This window comes from Ceratotherium simum, chromosome 15, assembly GCF_057802395.1.
Source record: "Ceratotherium simum simum isolate JZ-2026a chromosome 15, ASM5780239v1, whole genome shotgun sequence".
Taxonomy (NCBI): Eukaryota; Metazoa; Chordata; class Mammalia; order Perissodactyla; family Rhinocerotidae; genus Ceratotherium; species Ceratotherium simum.
The window spans coordinates 63,502,993-63,528,489 of NC_141914.1; the positions used below are offsets into that span (position 1 = coordinate 63,502,993).

The window sequence follows — 25,497 nt, forward strand, 5'->3', positions numbered from 1 at the left end:
AGTATATTGTTATAATTGGTCTATTTTATTATTAGTTATTGTTGTTAATCTCTTCCTGTGCCTAATTTGTAAATTAAACTATATCATAGGTACGTACGTATACGAAAAACACAGTATATATAAGGTTTGGTACTATCCGTGGTTTCAGGCATCCACTGAGGGTCTTGGAAAGTATCCCCTCCGGATAACAGAGGACTACTGTACTTCATTCCTTTTCATACCCCAACACTCTTCTGCTGTATGGATATACCACATTTTATTTAATCATTCATTAATTGATGGACATTTGGCTTGTTTCCACTTTTTGGCTATAATGAACAATACTGCCATGAACATTTGTGAACAAGTTTTTGTGTGAACATGTGTTTTCAGTTCTCCTGGGTATATACCTGGGAGTGAAACTGCTGGGTCATATGATAACTTCATCTCTCACTTTTTGAGCTACTGTCAAACTATATTCCACAGAGGCTGTACCTCTTTATACTCCCATCAGCAGTGTATGAGGATTCCACATTCTATACATCCTTGCCAACATCTGTTACTGTCTTTTTGATCATAGCCATCCTGGTGGGTATGAAGTGGTATCTCACTGCGGCTTTGATTTACATTTCCTTAATGAGTAATGATGTTGAACATCTTCTCATGTGCTTACTTTACTGATCATTTGTATGTCTTCTTTGGAGAATAGTATTTAAATCTTTTGCCCATTTTTAAATTGGGTTGTCTTTTTATTGTTGAGTTGTAAGAGTTCTTTATGTATTTTAGATACAAGTCGCTTTTCAGATATATGATTTGTAAATATTCTCTTCCATTCTGTGGGTTGTCTTTTCACTTTCTTGATGGTGTCCTTAGAAGCACAAGTTTTTAATTTTGGTAAAATTCAATTGATATATTTTTTCCCTTAGTTGCTTGTGCTTGTGGTGCCATATCTAAGAAACTACTGCCTAATCCAACTTCATGAAGATTTACGCCTATGTTTTCTTCTAAGAGGTTTATACTTTTAGCTCTTATATTTAAATGTTTGATCATTTTGGGCTAATTTTTATGTATGGTGTGAGGCAGGGGTCCAACTACATTCTTTTACATGTGGATAAGGAATAGCCTCAGCACCATTTGTTGAATAGACTATTTTTTGTTCAATGAATTTTCTTGGCACCTTTGTTGAAAATCAATTGATCATAAATGTATGAGTTTATTTTTGGACTCTTGATTCTATTTCATTGATCCATTTGTCTATTCTGATCCCAAAGTCTTATTTATTTTAGCTTTGTAGTAAGTTTTCAAAGTGAGTAGTCCCCAAATTTTGTTTTTTTAAGATTGTTTTGGCTGTTTCTGGGCCCCGTGTATTTCCATACAGATTTTAAGATTAGCTTGTAAGTTTCTGCAAAAAAAGCAACTGGGATTTTAACAGGAATTACATTTAATCTGTAGATAAATTTGGGGAGCATTGCCATCCTAACAATACTAAGTCTTCTAATCCACAAGCACAGACGTCTTTCCATTTATTTAGGTCTTCTTTAATTTCTTTCAAAAATGTTTTGCAGTGACCCAGCTTCTTTAACAAATAAATTTAAAAGAAGAAAGAAAAAAAGAAGAAAGTTGTAGAGTAATAGAAACATAAAGACATAGCTACCAAATACAATGTGTCGACCTTGTTTGGATATTGATTTGGTTGAACTGTGAAAAAAATATGAAGCAATCAGTAAAAATTTGGATACTGACTGGATTTTAACGTTAAGATTTTTTAAAGTGCTCTAATGGTACTGTGTTTATGTTAAAAATAGCCTTACATTTTAGAAATGCAAGCTGGATGAAATTATATGATACCTGGGATTTATGTCAAAATAATTTGAGGATCGGGGTGAGCAGGTATATAGAGGAATCCTACATGGAGATTCATCACACTATTCTATTTTCCTAAATTATGGTATGGAAGTTGCAAATGTTTTTAAAAATCTCTATTAGTTATCAGGTAAAGTATAGAATATTAACTTTCCTTGAGAGCTGGCTAAAGAAAAATCCCAAGCCCTATTTCCTCAATGAAGCCCAGTATTAAACTGAAGATGCATTCTGAAAAGACCAAAACAAAATACAAACCAAAATCCTACACCAAGACATAAGTACTACACTTAAGAAATGCAAACTTAATGATAAACATCTAGTGAGAATATTTAAAATAAGCCATGAATACCCCTAAATGACAAACTACTCTATTAATCAATTCTTTTTGAATTTAGTTAAGTGTTCCCTCTTTCTTTAAAGTGCTTTAAATTTTAAGGCGGTAGGTCTCCATTCTGACTATACATGAGTATCACCTGAAGAGCTTTTTAAAGCCTGGGTTTCTATGAAATATCCCAGATTTACTGAAACAAAATCTCTAGGGGTTGAGCAAGGGAAATAGTTTTTCTCTTTAAGCTTCACAGTTGATTTTGATGTCCAGCCAGGGCTGAGAAATAGTGAATTAGGTTAGCTGTTTTCCTTATGCTATTTTAGACTCTAAGCCATTATAGGAAGAAAGCATACTATTTACCTCAGTAGGGTAGGGAGAGCTTGCTGCATCTCCCTTCACCACTGTAGTCTGACAGTTACTGCTTGTAATACTTGTGTGAACTTCTCACACTCTTTTTTGGCTCTTTCTAGATCCAGGTTCTTTTGGATAAATATTTATGTGGAAGGATTTAAAAATAATATATGAATAAAAATTAAATACAATAATTTTAAATAATTGAAAGGAAACAATTTAGGAAGCACCTAAGCAGCATATTTCAGTACAAAGCCTCTACTGCAGTTGCCAGTGAAGCTAAGCATTAACTGAACTTGCCAGGTGCAGTGGAGGAGAATAAAAAAGGACAGCTAGAGAGCAGGGGAGGAAGAGTAGGAGAGGGGAAGGAAAAAAAAAACAAAACAGGAAGAGTAAGAAAAATAAAAGTATGAGCCGGCCCCGTGGCTTAGCGGTTAAGTACGCGTTCTCCGCTGCCGATGGCCCGGGGTCGGATCCCAGGCGCGCACCGATGCACCGCTTCTCCGGCCATGCTGAGGCCGCGTCCCACATACAGCAACTAGAAGGATGTGCAACTATGACACACAACTATCCACTGGGGCTTTGGGGGGGAAAAAAAGGAGGAGGATTGGCAATAGATGTTAGCTCAGAGCCGGTCTTCCTCAGCAAAAAGAGGAGGATTAGCACGGATGTTAGCTCAGGGCTGATCTTCCTCAAAAAAAAAGAAAAAGAAAAGTATCAATCCTTGTTTCAGATGTCACCCAAGCTGCTATATGAATTGCCCTGGTCTACATTAGAAATCAGTAATTTACAAAGGAGTTGACCTGGTTGGTTTTTTGGGGGTGGGGTAGGGGAGGGGAGGTTTTTGTTGAACTATAGTACTCCCACCTCATTTTCTCCATCTTTAAAACGGGGATATAATAATTCAGTCTTTTCATCACAGATATGTTATTAGGCTAAAAATATACTTTAAACTATTGAAATTGCCCATTTTCAAATATCACGCTTAAAGCAATTAGTGGTAAGAGAAACATATTTTTATCAACAACAAACTCACCTGAACTTTAACTTCCTGGTGGCTGAGCAGAGGAACCAAATGACGGACTATTTCAGAGTCTATTACCATCTGTATCTGTTCATTACCAGCATCAGTAAGATAAGAGAGGGCCCAGACAGTATCTACTAATATCTAATGAATAAAATGAAAATTGAAATAGCCTTTGAATATTTTCTCATTTTAATAATTCTTAACCATACAGAATAATCTATGACTGTTCTACCAACTTCTTCCTTTCTTCTCTCACCTCAATTCCCTGGAATCTTAATCTTCTCGATTACACTAAACGTCATCATCTATGAATGTCTGTATTAAGTATGCACATCTTCTAGCCATATTCAGGATGTTTAGGTTAACTATGATCTCGATCACATATTAGCAACCAATCTTAATTCACCAAGATATAAACACACTACATAGCACATGAAATACGAAAAAAAGACATTCTCTTTCCCAAATGCTCAGACCGAGGGATAATAGGTCCAAAGACATTGTGGTAAATGTATATAGTAGGAAATAATACACGTATCTAACATACAAAGTGGTTCAAAACATCTGGGCTAAATGGATATATTCAAGGTGTTCTCTAGAACCAGTGGTACCATGTAGGTATGTCTAAAGCCAGTACTCCAGTATTAAGATTATAGTAGTTTCATCTTTTTGAATCAGTTTGCTTTGCCTTATAAAACTGGAGGCAACTTTCTAAATAGTGCAAGTCTCCCAAAGCTGCAAATCAAGATATTAAAAGCAACCATAGATCAACGTGTGAGATCCATAACCAAAAAATATGTTCTAGTAAAAAAAGAAAATACAGAATTTATATTATACCAGCTGCCAAAACTAGTTACAAAAAACCCCTCTGCAGGGGCTGGCCTGGTGGCGCAGTGGTTAAGTGCGCGCGCTCCACTTCGGTGGCCTGGGGTTCACGGGTTTGGATCCCTGGCGCGCACCGACGCACCGCTTGTCAAGCCATGCTGTGGTGGCGTCCCATGTAAAGTAGAGGAAGATGGGCTGGGATGGCAGTCCAGGGCCAGTATTCCTCAGAAAAAAGAGGAGGATTGGCATTGGATGTTAGCTCAAGGCTAGTCTTCCTCACCCAAAAAAACCCCAACCTCTGTCATTAACTTATATTAAGAAATAGCCTATAATTTTTAATGCTGATATTTTAAAGTACAGCAGACCATTGTGTTTCATTTCTCTTTGTATGTTAAGTCCTAATTAGAAGTTATGGCCAAAAAGAAGTATGACAAAACTGTTAAACTGCTGCATAAATAATACAACTATTGACAAAGACATAGCAATAATTGCGCCTAGAACTTTACTTCCAAAGCCTTTCCGGAATATGGACTCTGTCAAAAGACAAGCCAGAAAAAGTTTGAAACCTTTAAAATTCTAAACCAATGTTATGTTAAAAACATCCAAGAAGCTCCTAGAAGGATAAAACAGCATTTTGCTGCTGTTCCTTTCAGAATATCAGGAAAGGTCTATGAATATTTTTAATGCAAAAAGAAGATACCAAATGAAAAAACGCACAAACATGAAGTGGTCAAAATATGTGAAACAACTAAATTTCAATTTATAAATGTAACTATTTTTTTCTGAGTACTAACATATGCCAAAATTTGTTGATATAGGCAAAAAATTTCAAGTTACTTGTGCATGACTGTATGTAAAATCCAGATACATCTTTTAAAAAAGGCCCAATACTAAACATGTCATTAATATGCTCACATCAAAATCACAATTTAAATCAGACTACATCTCATATATACTTTTTATATCAAAGTTAATATTCTATAAGTTTACTAATTACAACTAGAGTGTAATTTCAGTGTTTCACTTATAGTTTGTGGAAGCAGTGTTTACTCTTTTTTTTTCATTTCTCTGATGGCCTCATTTAAGAACTTGCTGCTAAGTGTTTACTTAAGAAGATTTTATTTTAGTAAACATCATTATTTAGTAAACAATATTACTTAGTAAACATGCTACTAAAAAAAGAACAATGAAAACTGGCTTGAGAAATTCAAGACACATCAAAAGCAAGAAAAAGGGAGTTATAACCTCAACTGGATTGGGGTAAACAGGTGGAAAGAACACAATACATCTCTGAATAAAGTCAACCAAGATGTCTGTTTTCTGCTAGAGGTATACACTTTGAGATTAATCTTTCTTAGAAATCTTTTAAAAGTATTAAAATTTGTAATTTAATCAAAGAACTTGGCTATAAGGAGCCAAAATCAAAAATTGCTTACATGGTTTTTAAGCTCCTAGACTACCTGGAGCTAAAAAAAAAATCTTTAGAGCAAAGATCACATTCATCTAAGGGATTCTGTACATTATGTCACTGCTTGATGTAGTATAATTTTAATTTTAATTTGTTCTATATGCTTGAGAGAGATCTTGGCAGAAAGGTCTTACCCAAGAAACTGTAAAGGAACAAGGCAGCTTATCAAACATTGGTCGTCATACCAAAGCATGCATGTATTTAAGAACCACACACGTGCCTGCTGGTTGCTACACCTTTGACCCGTGTCATTCCTTTACCCATTATATTCCTAGCTTTTCTAACACACTGAAGGCAAAACTGCCTCATAAGCAGTCAGAGCACTTTTTCACCTCATTCACACTTTCTAAGTTGCTTTTTCCTTTGCCATCTGTTGGCAAGAATGGTAAGAATGAATAAGATATATTTATTATGTTTAAAATCTAGTCTGCACTGATTTTTTTCCTTGTTGTTTGGATAATCAAGAGTTATCTCTATACCAAGTGAAGCCACTACCCTAATCACTATAAATGGAAATACAGAGTAAACATGAAATTAAAGAGCAAGTGATGTTCACAGTTTGGTATATGTATATGAATACAAACCCAGGCATAAAGGCACAAATATATTTCTTTTTTAATCTTTCAAAAAACAAAAATATCAGTAGGTGTATGTGTTCTCTCACTGGCCAGGCTGTCAAAATGAGCTTCCATAAAAAGCTCATAAACATGGGGCCGGCCTGGTGGTGTAGTGGTTAAGTTCATGTGCTCTGCTTCAGGGGCCCGGGGTTCGCCAGTTCGGATCCTGTGCGCAGACCTACACGATGCTCATCAAGCCATGCTGAGGAGGCATCCCACACAGAAAAGCGAGAGAGACATACAACTAGGATACACAACTATGCACTGACTGGGGCTTTTGGGGGAAAAAATCTTAAAAAAAAAAAAAAGAAAAACCAAAACTCACAAAATAATCAAAGACAATCTTAGTGAGAGAGATCACTAACTGGCAACTTGAAGAACTTCCAATGTGAGTTTTTACAACACTTATATATATATTTATACTCACATACATTATTGCCCAGACCAAAATAGTAGTTAGGCTTGATTTCTTCATTGAAATTATATTTTGTCATATAGGTAAACACAGAGTAAATATAAAAATATCAAACTATGTATTACAGCCCTTGAAACGGAAAAATCTGATAGAGTACACTGACATGATGTCCAATATTTTCTCCCTTATGTCACAGGGGCAGTCCTAGACATACGTACACACTAATATAAAAATATATGATGGGAAACATTTACTCACATTTACATCTGTGTGATGAATTAAAACACAAAGAGCTGGAAGAATCTGGAGAGAGAAATACACAGATTTTAAAAATACATAGATAAAAACATATATACAATGGTATCTACTTTAGTTTAAACACAAAAAAATGCACAAAAACACTTGTTTACCTCCTGAATGGTTTCCATTGGGGGTGGTGGGTCTTTGTGGCGACATAAGTTGACCATAACCCAAGTAACATTTCTTAAAAATGTTATAGGAATAGATGGACTTATGAAGGAAAGTAAAGGTTTCACAACTCCAAGACTTATGACATAATCTCTACACTGTGGCCCATCACCTGTAGGAATAAGCATTTATTACTTCAATGAAATATGTCGACAGTAAGCAATTCAGAAAACATAAGGCACAGGGTTCAATGTGCTGCTTCCTAAATTTTAACCTGATATACTATTTAGTTTTATAAAAGTTTTAGACAATAATAACTAAGTTCATAAGTTAGGTCTTTGAGTCAAGAAAAGCAACCTAGGTACTAAGATTTTTTTTACACATTATTCATGTATTCAGGTTTATAAGCTGCTCACCTATAAAGTTTTTATGCCATCTGAATGTTAGAAGCCTAAGGGTTCTTTAAAATACTTTGTGAGCAGAGCTGTTGCTTTTATCTTCTCTCTCAATGGTACTCTCAGTTTAACAAACTCATGTAATAAAAAAAGAAATATTGAAAAACTATTAGAAAATATTTGTAGAATAACTATAAATTATTCCATACACTTAAAAACTATGTCAAAAAAAGGGGAGGGGACCAATACCCCTAGAGCATTGGTTCCCACAGTGATTCTACTGAAACAGAAACTTGCGGGTCCAGGATTCTGTGTTTTAACAAGCCCTTCATACGATTCTGGTAACAGGCTAAAGTTTGAGAATTGCTGCCCTAGAGAACTGTCAAATTTAATTTCTGTATCAAAAGTGTCACTGTAATTTCTAGTATGAGAGCCATGTTGAAGTATAACCTTCCATAAGTGAAAACACTTTTCCTCGCATTACAATATTTGGCAATAAAATACTTATTTGTTTTGCATCCATGTATTCTAATTAATTCTACAATGTCATTGAAATTAAAAAACAAAGATCAAGACACTGCATTAATGGTTCTAAATCTAGAATTTGGTATAAAAACAAAAGAGTGAGGGACCCTGGATACACAAACGATAGCAATATACCGTATGCCAAGAACAGTTTACAGAGATTTTCACCCTTTTGAAAATTCATAATCACGGGACACTATCACTTACCTTCCATCTTGGCCCCCAAAAGGGCAATAAAGAGAAGGTATATCAAAACAATACTGATTACTTCCATGAAAGAACAATAAAGAATCTGTGGCAAAATAAACTTTAACACCAAGGGACACGATACAGTTCAGACTCCAGATTTTAGCTACCCTGCACTTAAGGATAGTTCTTTGAATTTTTGGGTTTGGGTAAAGTTAGGCTCTAGTTAAAAAACAAATCCTTGAAATATTAAAATTGTCTTTAATTATTCTTCCTACAATTATTTATCAGAGAAAAGCTGAAAGGTATGGTAATCATGGTGTTCAACATTTAATGAGACTGTCTACAAGCTACAGACACCTCCTGGATAATGGTGACCTCATGATGACGGTGGATAACATTACTATACTGCAATGTACTAAAATCCACAAGAGATACAAAACATTTCAATTTAGACTCTTCTCAGAACTGCCATTATAGAGAAAAATTATTGTTAGTTTAAGTTTTGCCTCTTCGTTTTTTCTTATTACTTTTTCTGATAGTAGAGACAGTTGAAGAATAAAATGGACCCCAACATAATAAAGGAAGAACAGGAGAAGATCTAAATCATATATGTATTTCATAATTATTCAAATAATTAAGAGTTGAGTATAAATAAAGAGATACAAAGGCATCATAAGCAACAAAAATATTCATTCTGTTTATTATTGGTTTAAACAGCTATAATTTTTGTAAACAATTTCACAAAAACTAGTGCTGAAAAAGACAAAATGTTTTTCCTTTTTGACTACTGGTAGTCATTTTTATTACACAGTATATGATAACAACAATTGTTGGACTGTTATTACACATTTTATACAAACCTATGATATTTCCCAATGCCCACACTGCTTGCTCACAGACATTTTGATGGGGTGAATGGAGAAGCCTCAGGAAAAGTGGCACAGCATCTGAAGGAGGAAAACATAAGTCTGAAGACACTGCTATATGTGAATTATACCTCAATAAAATTGCAAGAAAAAAAGGTTGAAGATACTATACTCTAAACCAAAAACCAATCTTGTTTTTTGCTGAAAGCTCAAAAGAAAGAAACCTATGAAAAATATTTTAAATATACCCTCATTTTCATCAGAATAAAGTAGTGGAAAAATTCTGACTAGCACACTACTTATTCAGCATCAAAATGACAACTTTAACATAGACAAATGTCAAAGTAAGCTGGTAAAATTTCATTCAAAATTGAACCTGGACTTAATTCTAATTTTAAGATCAATTCCTTATAGATTAAGCATTACCTTCAAATTTGGGGTGGGGAGGGCCGGGAAAGACCCAAAATGTCCGAGTAATTTTTGAACATAGAGATTTAAAATTAACTTCATGTGGGTCTTTAGACAGGCCAGTGATTCCTGTGCCACATGAGATCTTCTGAATCAGAAAGTGATTCTGTTGCTTAACCAGAAATGGGAAACACAGAGAAAGGTCTGTATCTGAACAGAATAACACTGCAACAAACATATGATTCTTCAATTTCCTTTCTTCCTTCTGATATTACTTTGAAAAATGATATTTAAGTACCCGTAGCTCAATCATGCTTTCTTATAATAAAAAGTAATTCGTTTATCCATTATTTTTGGTATATTAAGACAGACTAGCAGTGTGAAAACAAATTCTAAGCCTTCTTTCTAATCTTTAAAGAGCACATAAAACAGAAAGGAAAAAGAGTGAGGAATTAACACATTGTCTTGAAATCAAAAATTTACTGAACAGTTAACTATACAAAACAAAACCAAAAAACCACAAAACCAAAAAACCCCTAAAAAACCAAAAACGAAAACCACCTGAACTCAAAATTAAACCAGTTTTATTAAGATTTCAGGTAGTTACCTTTTCTATTTAATATTACAACACAAGTGTCTACATAATAAAATGCTAACTTGGATAGCACTTTTGTTCTCCTTCAAAATCATGTAGAAATTAGTGCTTAAGATTTTAACAAGCACAGACAAGTAAGAGGATTTTAAAAGTGCCTTCTTTAAAATGATTAATTTCTTTGATGGAAGAATCAAACAGCATTCATGAAAACAACACACTCCAGTTATTACTTCCAATAGTAATTTCCCCCTTACATCTCTTGGAACATAAAAGAAAAACAATCCTATTATAATAAAATGGAAAAAAAATTCAAGCCATTCTTTCAATAGGACTACTTTATAAGGAAGATTTCTCTAAAAACACACCATGGAAATCTCATTAAAAGAGAGGCCAGGAGGCAGTATGGCAATGGAAAAACAATTTTATTTCTATGATATCCTATAAATAAAATATAACTACAATAATGTAATCTGCTACTATAATTAGGAAATGTTCTCAGATTCAAAAAGGAATCAAATGAATTTCTGGAAATAGAAAATGTCAGTTACTGGAAGATGATCAAAGTAACATACTTAAGCTGCCCTATTTCAACTACCCTATGTGTTCTTGGATAGCTATTATTTTATAACATAAACAGTTTTATTCTTTAGGAGAATTACTGTTTACTTTTTACTAACTTCTTTTTTAAAAATCACAATTTTGGCTGTTAATAACCAACTTACTGGACTGAACTACTGCTTGAGTTTGTTCAGAGGTTCCAGATGCAATGTTCGTCAAAGCCCACGCAGCTTCGAACTGTAAAGAAGGACTGCAAAAAACAAATAGTAGGGATTTTTACATTGGCCCAAATATCTACCAACCATCTCTCCCCTCTAGCATTCTGAAACTATTAAATATTTTGTTTCAGAAGCTATCTATGTATCCAGCACTTTTTTAAAACCTCCAATGACTTTAAAACACCTCCTCAGGTGTCCTTCTTATTTTCAGTAAGAACTCTTTATTAAGATACTTGCACATTACCACCCCAACCCGAGTTTTCTCAAGTACCTATCTGGCCAAACTAGTTTTTGCCAATTTTCAAAGCTTAAAGGTTAAATGTATCATTCTGAAGTCCCTCCTTGGCCTTCACCTTCATCTCTTGGTGTAAACACACCTTGCACTGTTTCTCACTTGGGCTTTTCAACTCCATCTCATAAGCCCTTTTCTTTTTTCTTTAAAGATCAAACTAACTACTAGAAAATCGTGTCTTCTGCAAAGGATACGTCCTAAATTATTTCTTAAAATAATGTACTTACTTGTCATCTCTTTCAAGACAATGGACTAAAATAGGCAATATTCCAGATTTTATTAAGTCATCAATTGGTGGATTTCGATCACTGGATAGAAGCTTCCTATAAGAGATATATATATACCCCTCGTGTGAAACTTAAAGATATATATTATAATTCGAATTCATATATGATATAGAGATTACAATAAATCTGAATATTTGGCACAAGTACTGTCTCTGAAAGTTACTTTTTAAGTTTATATAATGCAACCTTTTCTCTATTATAAAAAAATTGATTTATAAATTTACAGATTATTAATAATTAGGAAAAAATGGCAGACATGAATGACTTTACCACTTTTTTAGTTAGTCCAGTAATATTATTCCCTCAATAAAGTCCCAATTGTGACATAAAAAGACAACTAAATGCTTTATATGTGTTACCTTTGGACTTAATTTTTAGGTCAGAGAAAAAAAGTGGGCAGACTCCTTCAACATGGTATTTACCTTGCTAAGAAAGGAATTAAGAGGTCACCAAAATATCCCAAATTATTCATACTAGGTCACAACAGAGTCAAAGGACAAAGGCAGGTAGGCTGCTGGTATAAGTTTACAGGTGACACTAGTGTCCAATTCTTCATCCTACTCAACACACCAAATCAAAGGTCACAAAAGCTCTTCAATATTCTCATCTCAGCAACTAAGGTGAAATGGAATAAGCACAGGAATACACAGGAAAATATTCAAAGAGATATTGGAGATATTAATATAAAAGAAAGACACATCCTTAATTTCATGGAGCTTAGAGGGTAAAACAGCAATACCCAGTGCCCATTTGTACATGTGGAAGACTGTAGATTTAGACGGTAAGTCCTCAATGTGGCCTGACACAAATCTTCACCCATCTGAACCTCCTACACTATATAAAGACAATGTTTAAGAAAGCAAGAAATGATCAGTCAGATCACTCCCCTACACAAACCGAGTGATGGCTGCTTATTTAACTACCCTAGCAATGTAAACTCCTTGACCTAGCTTTAAACCACTCCACAAGTTACCTAACTTACCTTATCTAATCTTACCTATGTTATCTAATTAATCTTATTCTTTGTAACTCAACAATAGGTCAGTTGTCTGTCCCACCATTTCAATCACATTTCCAGGCCCTTCACATTCCATTCTTTCTATCTAGTCAAAGTCCGTTTCAAGTTCTATGTTTTCACAATACTCTCTCTGAATTCCAAGACTATTTACACAGCATACGCCTACATTGTTGTTGAGTATCACTGTTTTTTATATAGTTCTGCCCTTCCAATTAGGTTCTAAACCTAATTGGAAACCTAAAGAACAAGAATTATACCACATGCTTTTACACAGTATTTTCCATAACACAACACATTCTTTGCACAAAGTAGGAAATAACCCAGTCTTTCTTAATAAAGCTTCCAGATTTAATAAAAGAAAATTTTTTTACTACTTTACTGAGGACATTCTTAAAGAGAAATGGCCTTTTTTTCTTTGAGTTGTGGGAGATCAAAATTTGGCCACCCTGAAATATATCTCTTTACCCTGATTGTTTTCTCTGAGGGACATTTGACCCCCCCCACTAACTGCCTAAAGAATTTGACATGGTGGCTCCTTCCTGGAACAGATCTTCTATCATGATGGCTATAAAGATAATGTAGGATAGAGGTTACAATAGCAAAGGCACCAAGCCTCTTTTATCAAAAAACTCTGTCTCTCCCTGACCACATTATCTATAGATGACCCCAAAAAGAACTGTCCTCCTGCCCTCTGAAGTCCCAGGCCACTACCCACCCCCAACACCCTCCTCACCTTTAGCTGCAATACTTAAGCAAGCAGCTTAGACAGAGGGACGAGTTGCTCATTTCTGAGTTTCTCCCATGTATACATGTTAATAAACTTGGTATTATTTTCTCCTGCTAACCTGTCTTGTTGATTATTTGGCCAGCCAGAAGAACCTTAAGGGAAAGGGCAGAGGGAGATTCTCCCTCTTCCCCCGACAGAGTGCATATAATATCTACAAAATATAATATAAAATCAGTCTGGTGCCACTGGCTTGATTTGTGCTCAAGTGCCAGCAGTTTTACCCACAGTTGCTTTTGCAACATACATGTAAATGTTAACACAGTAAAAAAAGGCAAATAAAGTCCTAGAATTATTGTGAAAATAGGTTTGATCTTGTACACCCCCACTGAAGTTGTCTCAGGATCTCCAAGGGACCCACAGACCATATTTGAGAACTCTGGCCTTAGGGCTTCAATTATCTTACAGAATTCATGTTGAGAAGAGCTGCTCCAAAACTATCAAGTACTCAACTGTGACAATGGTAAGCATAATGTATCAATTTCTTAATCATTCTTCCTATAAACATTAATTTGCCATTTCGAGATGTAAATACTTCTGTGATGTTCTTCCTACACAACAAAGTCCTCTGTAAGAAGTTCTTTTACTTGTAGTGGGCAACACTGTAATTCTGTAATTTCCCTATCTGTTCTAGGTTATTTAAAGTGAATACACAAAAGTGGGAAAAGTCTAATAAATATAAAAGGGATTCATGCAATAGATAAGGTATTGGATGGGCCTGTGAAATCTTTTTCCACTTTGAAATTCTATAACTAGGATCAATTTCTTACTTAACTGTCTCTTTCCTGTTGATAATCACAACACAGGGTGTTATTCTCATATTGATAAATATACAAAAGAAACCATTATATTGTACTACGATACAGCCATGTCTTCCCCAATCTATTTATTAATACAAAGATCTCAGTAATAAGTTTTTTCTGTTTCTTTCCTTAAAATATGAGAGTATAGGTTTCACAACAGAAATATGCAAAATAACTTACTATTCCTACGTGGAAACAGACTGGAGTCTTTGTAGCCCTAAATCTTAATGTCTACTTGCCTATATACTGCTATAATAAGCTTATAACTTGATTTATTATTTTATCAATATGAGGATTGTGAGAAGAATTAACTACCTAGGCAGGATCTGAAAAATCTGACCTTTTATAAAATTAAACCTATTAATCAGTAAAAAGTAAAGCTTTATAAATAATGTTCTTCTATTGGTCTACGGCAATAACCTGTCAATCAACTTTTCCCAAGCATCTGTACATGTTTTGCACACTAAAGCTTCAGTGTATTTGTGAGTTTAGACAACTGCTACCAGTTTTAGTACTCTAAATCAGAGAATAATGTTTAAGATAAATTCAGTTGGTCTATGACGGTTCTTTATTGTTTGTCATCAAGGTTAAATATGAGTGACAGAACTACTATATAGTGAAAACCCAAAACAGAATTCCTGTATAAGTTATAAAATTTAACTATGTCCTCAAAATTTAACTTACCTAGCAGCCTGAACTGCACTTAATTGAATTCCTTGGTTATCACTTGAAGCATTCTATAAAAAATAAAATAATTTTTGATGTAGATACACAATAATTAGTTGTTAAGTTCAAGAAATACAAATGAAGAGAGGAATAAAAAACCTTGACTTACTTGAACAATAGCTTCTAGAGAGGTATTTTGCTGGGGAAAAAGGTAAAGAGAAAGCTAAGTTAAAAAGTCCCCTTAAAATTCTATACTTACGTCAATTCTTTCACTGGTAGTTTTAAGTTACCAGAATAACAATAACTTACCACTCTATAATCGCCATCTATATCAGAGTCTTCACAGATATCTTCATGTGGTACATTCCTTCTCTTTAAGAGATGTTCATCTCTTTTATTCTTAAAAAAAAAATAAATAAATAAAAAATAAAAAAAAGAACTTCAGTTAAATAAAAAAAAGCTAAATACTCTCATACAAAGGTTAGGCAATCCTGTGCCTACAAACTAAAATATGAAGTGTCTTTTAAAAGTAAAACACAAATGCAGAAAATTAAACCAAACTGAATCAAAATCAAACACTTAAGCAACACTAATTTGAGCTCCAAACCCCCAAATATTACATTTTTAGTGAACTGTGACCTATGTCTAAACAAACTAAAAAACAAAAAAATCTGATTAAAAAAGATAGTGTACAGTTTAAGCCAGAACCAAACATACATATTTATTTAAAAGTACTAAACCATTTTATACATCATCGGAAGCTTCTCTTTATCACCTAAAAACAGAGTCAAAGCAAAAGTTGGGCAGTTCAAAACCAGACAAAATCAACAAAGCCTTACTGAGTCAAGGGCAGCTGGAATTTCACTTAAAATGTTTGGGACAAATTTAAAAATATACTCTCAAATATAACCTACTTTAATACTTGAAAAGTTGATGAAATTTGTAAGTAACAAGTTCTTTTCAGGGCATAACTACTACCTGTACATAGCAGAACTATTTAGTATAACTGTATACCTATGACTTACACTTTACATAAATCATTTAAAAATTAGAGAGGAAAAAAACCATCTGATAATTTGCTTATCTCTATTTTTGGATAATGGACAAGTTGTATTTTTCCAACTTCAAAAGCATGTCATATTTAGTCAAAATCTTTCAGTTTTCAAAAGAAAAAGAAATGCTAAGCCCTTGGGATTAATATACATTTGATATTTTCTATATATACTCTAATGTTACAATTATGATTAGAAGTACCCAATATTAATCAGACTCACCTTCCTTAATTCAACTACAACTTCATTTCGTTGCCTTCTCATAGTCTACAAGAAATTAAAGAAAAATACTGTAAAAAAAATCACCTCAAATTCCATCACCCAGAGAAAACCACTATTAACATTTTGATGTACATCCCCTAATCGTTTCTTCTAGTCATATATGTACATAAAGTCATATTTTACTCATAATAAAGATTATATTATATTACATAGATGATTTTCTATCTTAATTTCACATTCATATTCTCAAATATTGAAATTCTCTTTGAAATTATTAATAGATCCGTAATATTGGATATATCATAAATTTTTAAAATGGTAACATAAGAATTATAAAAATACAAAGGTAACAAAGAATAAAAGAACTCATAATCTCACCATATGAACCATGACATTTTAAAAAGTAATACATGTACAAGGTTAGAAAACTCAACTGCTTTAAAAAGGGGGGGGAGGGGAGACTTCCTGCCCATCCAGTCTCTTTCTCTAAAGGTAAACCTGTTAGATTTACTATGAATCTGACACACTTATCTATTTATTCTGTTCTTCACCTTATTTTTGTTTATTTATAGATCTTACAGATCTTCCACGGTAATATATACAGATCTATTTCATTCTTTCTAATGACCACATAATTATTCTATCACATACTGTAACCATTCTCTTATTTTTTAACATGTGTTTTTCTCATTTTGTGGTTACCTAACACACGGATACAGGCTCAGTGTAAAACATTCAAATGTTTAGAAACAAGTTCAAGCTCTTTCTATGCATAGGTTCGCCTCATTCTTTCTTACCCCATGTGCCAAGACATATTAAATGGAAACAGTAAGTCACAGAGTAATACTTAGATGTCTAACAAATATTTCAAACATATCCAAAATCAAACTTTTTTATTTTTGTGAGGAAGATCAGCACTGAGCTAACATCTGATGCCAATTCTCCTCTTTTTTGCTGAGGAAGATTGGCCCTGAGCTAACAGCCGTGCCCATCTTCCTCTACTTTATATGGGATGCCGCCACAGCATGGTTCTATAAGCAGTGCGTTGGTGCGCGCCCAGGATCCGAACTGGCGAACCCCGGGCCGCTGCAGCAGAGCACGCACACTTAACCGCTTGAGACACGGGGCCGGCCCCAAAATCAAACTTTTGATCTTTAACATATGTACTCTATGCCATCTCATATGATTCATACGTGGGGTGAGATTATGGGTTCTTTTATTCTTTGTACCTTTGTATTTTTATAAGCCTTATGTTATTGTTTAAAAATTTTTATGATATAGCCAATATTATAGATCTATTAATAATTTTGAGGAGATTTTCAGCACATGGCAACTCCATCCTTCCAGCTGCAGAGATCAAAAACCGGAGCCATCCCTGATTCTTTTTCTCTCACATTACACATTCAATCTGTTAATAAATCCTAATGGTTCAACCTTCAAAACTTATCCAAAATCCAACTACACATCACTACCTCCTCTGCCACTACTCTGGTGCAACTTACCATTATCTCTCACCTAGATTACTGCAAAAGCCTCCTAACTGTATCCTTCCTTCTACTCTTGCCCTCCATCTTCCTCCCCAGTCCATTCTTATCACAGCAACCCAAGTAATCATCACAGTGAATCTGAATTTTTGTGTGCCATAGACTCCTCTGGCAACCTGGTGAAATTGATGGACACCTTCTCAGATAGTGTTTTTAAAAACACAAAAGAAATACTTAAGATTACAAAAAAACCTCAATTATATTGACATATAGTTGTCAAAAATATATAAATATGAAAAAACAAATTGTAAGATACGTGCTTCAATATCACAGTAAATGGGATCTAGCAGTGGGTCCAATAACTACTATAATTTCAAAGTAATAATGACCATAAATGCAGAGTACCTTGCAACAACAATAATGTGATTTTTACTGGTGGTGACAAAGTCACACAGGTAACTTTAATAACTACTAAGGTTTACTGGTTACATTATTAAATGAAAGAAATACTGTTTCACTTAAAAGTTAGTGAAAATAAAGATGTAATTTTTTCTAAGTTCCCAGGCCCTCCTGAATTCTACCCAGAGATTCTGTGGAAGGACTCAATAAAGAATTCTTTTCTAAAAAGTAAGTCAGATCATGTTACTTCTCTGTTCAAAACCATCCAATGCCTCTCCACCTTGGAGTAAAAGCCCAGTCCCTACAATGGCTTCAGTCCACTCAAATCTTCCCAGCTCATCCCCTCCCCAATTACCACCTCTCAGACCTCAGCTCCTATTATTCTCTCCACTCATTTTGCTGTATCCTAACTCTGCCATTCCTCCAACACACTGGAAATTCTCTCTCTTCAAGGGCTTCACTAATATAGTCTATAGCAATTTCTAAGATGGACTCCAGAGCCAAACTGCTTGGGTTCAGTTTTCAGCCTTACTACTTACTAGCTCTCTATGCCTCAGTATCCTATAAAATGAGGATAGTAAAAATACCTATTTCATAGGATTACTGTAAGGATTAAATAAATTAATATATGTAAACTACTTCGACAGTTCCTGGCACATAGCAGTACACGTGTTAGCTATTATTATTACTGCTACTGCTATTTCCTCAGGCTGTAATGCTCTTCCTTAAGTGGTGCTCACTCTCTCATCTTCAAGTCTTTCAGATGTCACCTCCATGGTGAGGTCTTCCCCTTCCTAACCATCCAGCAACTCTCCATCTGGGTACTCTCTACTCCTCTGCCTTATTTTTCCTCCATATACCACTTATCACATTCTAATATACTATATATAGCTTTACTTGCTTACTGGTCCGCTTCCCCTCTCACTAGAATGTAAGTTCTATATATAAGTAATAACATAAAAAATAAGTATTATTTCTTCTCAAAATGTATTGGCTAATCTTCTATGCACAGAAATCTTTACCTCAATTTTTGACCAAACCAATGTTTTCTATCTTTAAGTGAAGCCTTGTTTAAGTGAAGTTTTAATTTGAGCTTTGTTACATATATAGATTTTAAAAATACCAAGACTCAGTTTAAAAAATACTAATAAGATAGGCTGCAAAATGAATAAAAATAATTAGCTAAGTACTACAATAAGAGTTTCAACATTCACTATCATTTAATCATTACAGCCTTAAGACGTAAGAAGAAGAAACATTTATTTCTTTTTACCACCACGGAAACCGAAGCTTAGAGAAGTTAAATTACTTGGCCAAAGTGACATAGTTAGACGTGGGATAGCCAGGATTAGAATTCAGTCTCATACAAAGCCAATTAACTTAAGCTATATTGTCTCCCACAAGTCTTAAACTCAAATAGAGTTCAATCCAATTTTAGAACCCATGGTTCAGGGCCGGCCCCGTGGCTTGGCGGTTAAGTGCGTGCGGTCTGCTGCTGGCGGCCCGGGTTCAGATCCCGGGCGCACACCGACACACCTCTTCTCGGGCCATGCTGAGGCCGCGTCCCACGTGCAGCAACTAGAAGGATGTGCAGCTATGACGTACAACTATCTACTGGGGCTCTGGGGGGAAAAAATAAATAAATAAATAAAAATTAAAGAAAAAAAAAAAGAACCCATGGTTCATACTAAAGCAAAAATCCTATTATCAAGACAATGGGCTCTGCATTAATCACAATACAAAAAGAGTAAACAACAACAAAAACTATGTCTTATACCTCACACAGAAAATAAAACCTGTAAAATGTACTACTTAAAAGACTGTTCAATAAAAAGCAGACTTCCGAGGACCAAAAATATTTCTAATCGAAGAAAGTTTTTATTAGTAACTATTCCATCTAAAGAAGCAAGATAAAGTATAATGGGATTTGACTAACTTCTTTTCAAAAAGCAAACTATTAAATAAATCCAAAACAACTACTGCATATTTACACAAATATTTTATTCCCATTACAGTACAGTCATGCCGCATGACGACGTTTCGGTCAACAATGGACTGCATATACGACAGTGGTCCCAGCCTAGGTGCGTAGTAGGCTATACCATATAGGTTTGTGTATTTACAATCTATGATGTTCACACAACGACAAAATCACCCATCGACCCATTTCTCAGAATGTATCCCCATCATTAAGTGATGCATGACTGTACACCTTATTCATTAAGTTTGGAGTTTCTGATAATTTGGAACTATTAATAAAAAATTTATCAAACCATTTTAACACTGTAGTTGTGACATAAGCCTTGGGCTGTTATTACTCACAGAAACTTATTGGCAAAATGAGAGATCTGACAATCTCTTTATTATAGAGCAAGAAAGCAAGAAAGAGTTTTCTTCTCTTGAGAAAAAACTATTACCTCCAAGGTAAAGAGAAGACTGAATGAATTAGTAGAAAGACATCCTACACACCAGCCTGGCAGCCCTTATATTTTTTATAGTAAAAAACAAATGCCTTAAAAGTGGTATTAGATACTTAGACATTTTCAAGTCACAACTCCATCTCAAATCAAGGAATTTTATTTCTCTGGGGTCCCATGAAAGGAGTACATAAAGTTTCTTTTTCTAAGTCTTTCCTTATCTTCGAGAGCAGTGTTTTTATATACTACAAGCAAATATAATAGTTGTGAATTCACATGACTTACACTGATGCAGTAAACTGTCAATGAGATTCCACAAGGCTACCAAACTGGCTAAAGGCTTATTTATAGGCCAAAGATCTATCTAAAGGATAGATCTGTAAACAGGGGGTTGGGAAGTGGGGACAGAGGCAGAGAAAGGGACTGGGTAGCGAGTAGAGTTCAGGCAGATCACTCAAATTTTATTTCTTTTCTTGTAATACAGTTAAAAAATTCTAAATTCAGGAAAAAGGGGACAAGAAATTGTCAAAAAATTCAAACAAGTGAATCTTACAGAACACATAATGCTGTATCTATCTAAAAGGAATTCAGTTTTTTAATTTAACAAATAATTACTATGTGTTCATTACTGTGCTAGGTTCTAGGGATTAAACACTTTCTCTGCTCTAAGGGAATATAGGGTCTAGTACTTTCTTTCTTATTTATGGCTACTTAATTTCTAACTGGTGGCTACTTAATTTCTAAGTGACTTTTTAACAATGTATAGTTTTTCTTTAAAACTCTAACAACTATTAATTGAAGATATGATGATGTAATAATATACTGTATGAAATCTGAATGTTTTAAATTTTCTTGAGTAAAAAGTTAGGGTTTAGATCAGTAAATTATTTCACTAGAGAAAAATATTTCAAGAAAATTCTTCTAAAGTTAGTCATACGAAGGATAAGAAACATAATGCTTTGATTTTATTTCATTCAGCCTGTCATTCATATCCTAGGAATGTTAATATTTAGGTAACAGCACAAAAAACAGAAGAGAATAAAAAATTTAAAAATTAATCAGGCATGAGACCTTTTGTGGGGTGATGGGATATGTTCTAAAACTGGATTGTGGTAATGGTTGCACAACCCCTGAAAATTTATTAAAAATCCCTGAATTGTACACTTAAAATGGGTGAGTTTTATGCAAGGTAAATTATACCTCAATAAAGCGATTTTTAAAGTTATATATACATTCACATACATATTCCCCCACAACATGAATTACTATTGTACTACTATTTAGAGCCTGTTGGAAAGCATTTACTCAATCATTCAAATATTTATTAATCACCTATTTGCTAAGCACTAGAAATACAAAGATGGACCATACATAGCATACCCATGGCCTTAAGGAGGCAGTACTCTTATGACTGAGAAGTATAATTTAATAAAATAGGAATAAGCCTAACATTTAGCAAACACTGGGTGCCAAACACCATTCTAAACATGTTACTTGATTTTACTCATTTAATAAATGTAATGTGTTATAATGTGCATACCGCTCTTGACAGCAGACAAAGTAATAAAGATGAAATATGAGCTGAATCTTTAAGACTGAATGGAAATTCATTTAGAGACAGGCATTGCAGGTAGAAAATATTGCATATATAAAAGAGAGGATTATAAAAGATGGCACGCACAGAATCTGCTGAAGGATGTCAGAAGCCAGGAATGGAAAGGTAGGCAAGGAGCCAAATCCATCATGTCATGAAAAGCTAACCTGCACATTTCAGAGAAAAGGGACTTACTGGTGTTTTCAACCCAAATGATCATCACATCCTAAACATACTTGGTACAACAGTACAACCCAATTGAGTTGTTCAACCCAATTTATATGATAAACCAAAAGCTAAAAATACATAACTAAAGAAGTCCGTTTTCCGATTCTTTTCCTATTTCTCCCCCCTTTCATCTCTACTTGCGGATCTCTAGCAACAGCCATCGTGGTACTTATTCATGCCTTTGCCAAAGAGTATATATTGGCAAATTCTTGGCAATTTGCAGGTGATTAGCAAATAAATTCCAAGTCTACATTTACGACAATAAAAGGCAAATTTTAAAAGCTTACTCAAACTCGATTTATTTCTCAGAGATAGTATTTATTAATAGTAGTAGTAAGGGGCTGGCCCCATGGCTTAGCGGTTAAGTGTGCGCGCTCCGCTGCTGGCAGCCTGGGTTTGAATCCCGGGTGCGCACCGATGCACTGCTTGTCAGGCCATGCTGAGGCCGCGTCCCATATAAAGTAGAGGAAGATGGGCACGGATGCTAGCCCAGGGCCAGTCTTCCTCAGGAAAAAAAAAAAAAAGAGGAAGACTGGCATGGATGTTAGCTCCGAGCTGATCTTCCTCACAGACACACACACACACAAATAGTAGTAGTAAAAAAAAGTTCTAATTAGCACTACTAGTGATGGGCAAAAGTCTTCATAAGCAGAATCAAGTTCTTATCTCTCACAAGTAAAAAAATTAATGCAGACTGAGTAACAGGGGTTGGAAAATAAATGCAGGGTAGGAGATCAGATTTAATCCTGGCAAACTACTGGAGCAGTTTTAAGAATTAATTCTAGTCTATAGATACCATACTTTAAAACAGTCCACATCTAAATTATAATAAGCATTGAAACAATTTATTAGTACATGAATATAGTTTTGAAAATCACAAAAAATGTAAGAAACTGTTAACCCATTGTTAATTCCAAGGAATAGGAATACAGAAGAGTTTCACTATCTACTCAATATTCAAACAATATGGAAATTATTAAATTTAAAAGTTATACATATCTATTTGGAAAAGCTAGAAAATAAAGGTAAGAAGAAAAGGAAAAAGTTGAATTTCCAGAGTTTTCTATAGTCACCTATCTCGTACAAAAGGTATACATATGGTAGAGGAGAACATACACGCATACATACATATGTCTCCTCCCAAGATGAGTTACTACTATATGGCTACACTACTCTACTAGTATATGGCTAGCAGTCCCAACTTTACCTTTTTCTTTTTTTTTCGGTGAGGAAGATTGGCTCTGAGCTAACATCTGTTGCCAATCCTCCTCTTTTTGCTGAGGAAGATCAGCCTTGAGCTAACATCTATGCCCATATTCCTCTGTGTTGTATGTGGGATGCCATCACAGCATGGCTTGATGAGTGATGTGTAGGTCTGCACCCGGGATCCGAACGTGCAAACCCCGGGCCACCAAAGCAGAGCGCATGAACTTAACCACTACACCACCGGGCTGGCCCCTCAAGTTTACCTTTAATTAATGTAATCTTAGACAAATTACCATGATTATGGGCATTAATTCCCTCATCTGTAAAGAGAGGGGATTCAACAGATCTCTAAGATCTTTTATGCCTCAAAAACTATCAATTTTATCAACTTCAAAAAACAATGTCGCAGGGGCTGGCCCAGTGGCATAGTGGTTTGCATGCTCCACTTTGGTGGTCTGGGTTAGCAGGTTTGGATTCCAGGCGCGGACCTACACTACTTGTCAGCCATACTGTGGTCACCACTCACATACAAAATAGCAGAAGATGTTAGCTCAGGGCTAATCTTCCTCAAGCAAAAAAAAAAAAAAAAGGTTTAATTGCCATTTGTACAAGTTACTACATGCAGCTCAACTGTAAACAACTGAAGAGCTACTTTGTGGCTCTGGTATAGCTGCTCAGTGTTTTCACATTTTGCACTTTTTTTGCCTTAAATTACGCTGCAATGTTAAAAGAACATGGAAATGATTGAGCTTTCAATAACTAGTTTTGGTAGCAGAGATAATTACCAAACAAATGAACTCTGTGTTGTTGGTGAGGTATCTGGTAGGCAAAGAAAAAAGTTTAAGAAATGACCAGAGGTTTGGTGAGACACATATAACCCCAGAGATGGGAAACATTGCAAGGTAAACTTTCAGAATCAATTATAGAAAGTGGTTAAGGACAACACATAGAGAAATGTTGTACTAAACACATACTTAAGTTTTCTATGAGCAAAAGGGTACTCTCTTCCCTTTTAGAATGAATGAATGTATTATAAGGGATTGATCAAATGCCAGCAAGAATGAGCATTTCTCTTCAAACGTTTTAAGTACTTCACAGAAGAAATAAAATGTCAGGAACTGACTGAATGACAGGTTGAAGAAAACTCAACACATGGGAAAGACACTGGGAAAAATTATAGAGAACAAGAAATGAAATGAGATTCAACCAAATTAAGGAAGTCAATAGAGCCCAACTTTTATACCACTGCTGAAGAAATCTGATTTCTCTGCTTAACTGGTGTACTCTCAGATGACAAAAACTATTTTTTCCATGTATAAAAGAATATCAGATTAAAATGAAATAGGAAAAGCAAGAGAGATCAAGGAATGTTTTCCTTATTTATTATATGAACATAATCAATTCAAATGCATGGTTTTGTTACAGAAAAGTCTAATACAAATAGCATTATAGGATTTTGTGACTGGAAAGAATAAAAATCATTTAAACCATCTCATCTTATAGAGAAAAGAACCGAGGCCCAGTGACTTCCCCAAGAATAGTAAGGCTCAGATTATCCCGGCCCCAGCCCAATGTTCTTTATACTACACCACACTACTTTTTCACCCTAGGTCTACTTCAGTTACATCTCTCTTCAAATACAACACTTTTCCTCAGTATTTATTTTCAAAATATTCTTTAATTTTTCTTTGTGAACTTATATTCAAAGATTTCAACTTTGGCAATAGAAAAATCTTTATTAAAAGGCAAATTACTGAACCACTTTACTAGAACTTACAAAGCATAACTCTAGTTATGCTCACACACTTAATGAACATGTATATCTCCATAGATAGCCATTCATTCACCCGACAAATGTTTACTGACCACCTACTATGTGCCACAAACTATTTTCAGTGCTAAGGATACAGCAGAGAAAAAAATGACAAAAACAACTCCCTTCACGGAACGTACATTTTAGTGTGGGGAGAAACAGCAAATAAAACTAAAATATATAGTATGTGAGATAAC

General features: G+C 34.6%; 1 protein-coding gene across 2 annotated transcripts in view; it reads right to left on the minus strand.

Moving 5' to 3' along the window:
* KPNA4 (karyopherin subunit alpha 4) overlaps nt 1-25,497 on the minus strand; it is a 58,888-nt gene that overhangs the window by 14,244 nt on the left and 19,147 nt on the right. For both annotated transcript variants that reach the window (XM_004441699.3, XM_087440139.1), the window contains 10 exons: nt 16,160-16,204; nt 15,195-15,284; nt 15,055-15,084; nt 14,904-14,956; nt 11,555-11,650; nt 10,982-11,067; nt 9,251-9,337; nt 7,284-7,453; nt 7,132-7,176; nt 3,558-3,689 (listed from right to left, as the gene is read on the minus strand). In XM_004441699.3, coding sequence (XP_004441756.1) covers nt 3,558-3,689; nt 7,132-7,176; nt 7,284-7,453; nt 9,251-9,337; nt 10,982-11,067; nt 11,555-11,650; nt 14,904-14,956; nt 15,055-15,084; nt 15,195-15,284; nt 16,160-16,204 — 834 coding nt within the window. The remainder of the gene's footprint in view (nt 1-3,557; nt 3,690-7,131; nt 7,177-7,283; nt 7,454-9,250; nt 9,338-10,981; nt 11,068-11,554; nt 11,651-14,903; nt 14,957-15,054; nt 15,085-15,194; nt 15,285-16,159; nt 16,205-25,497) is intronic.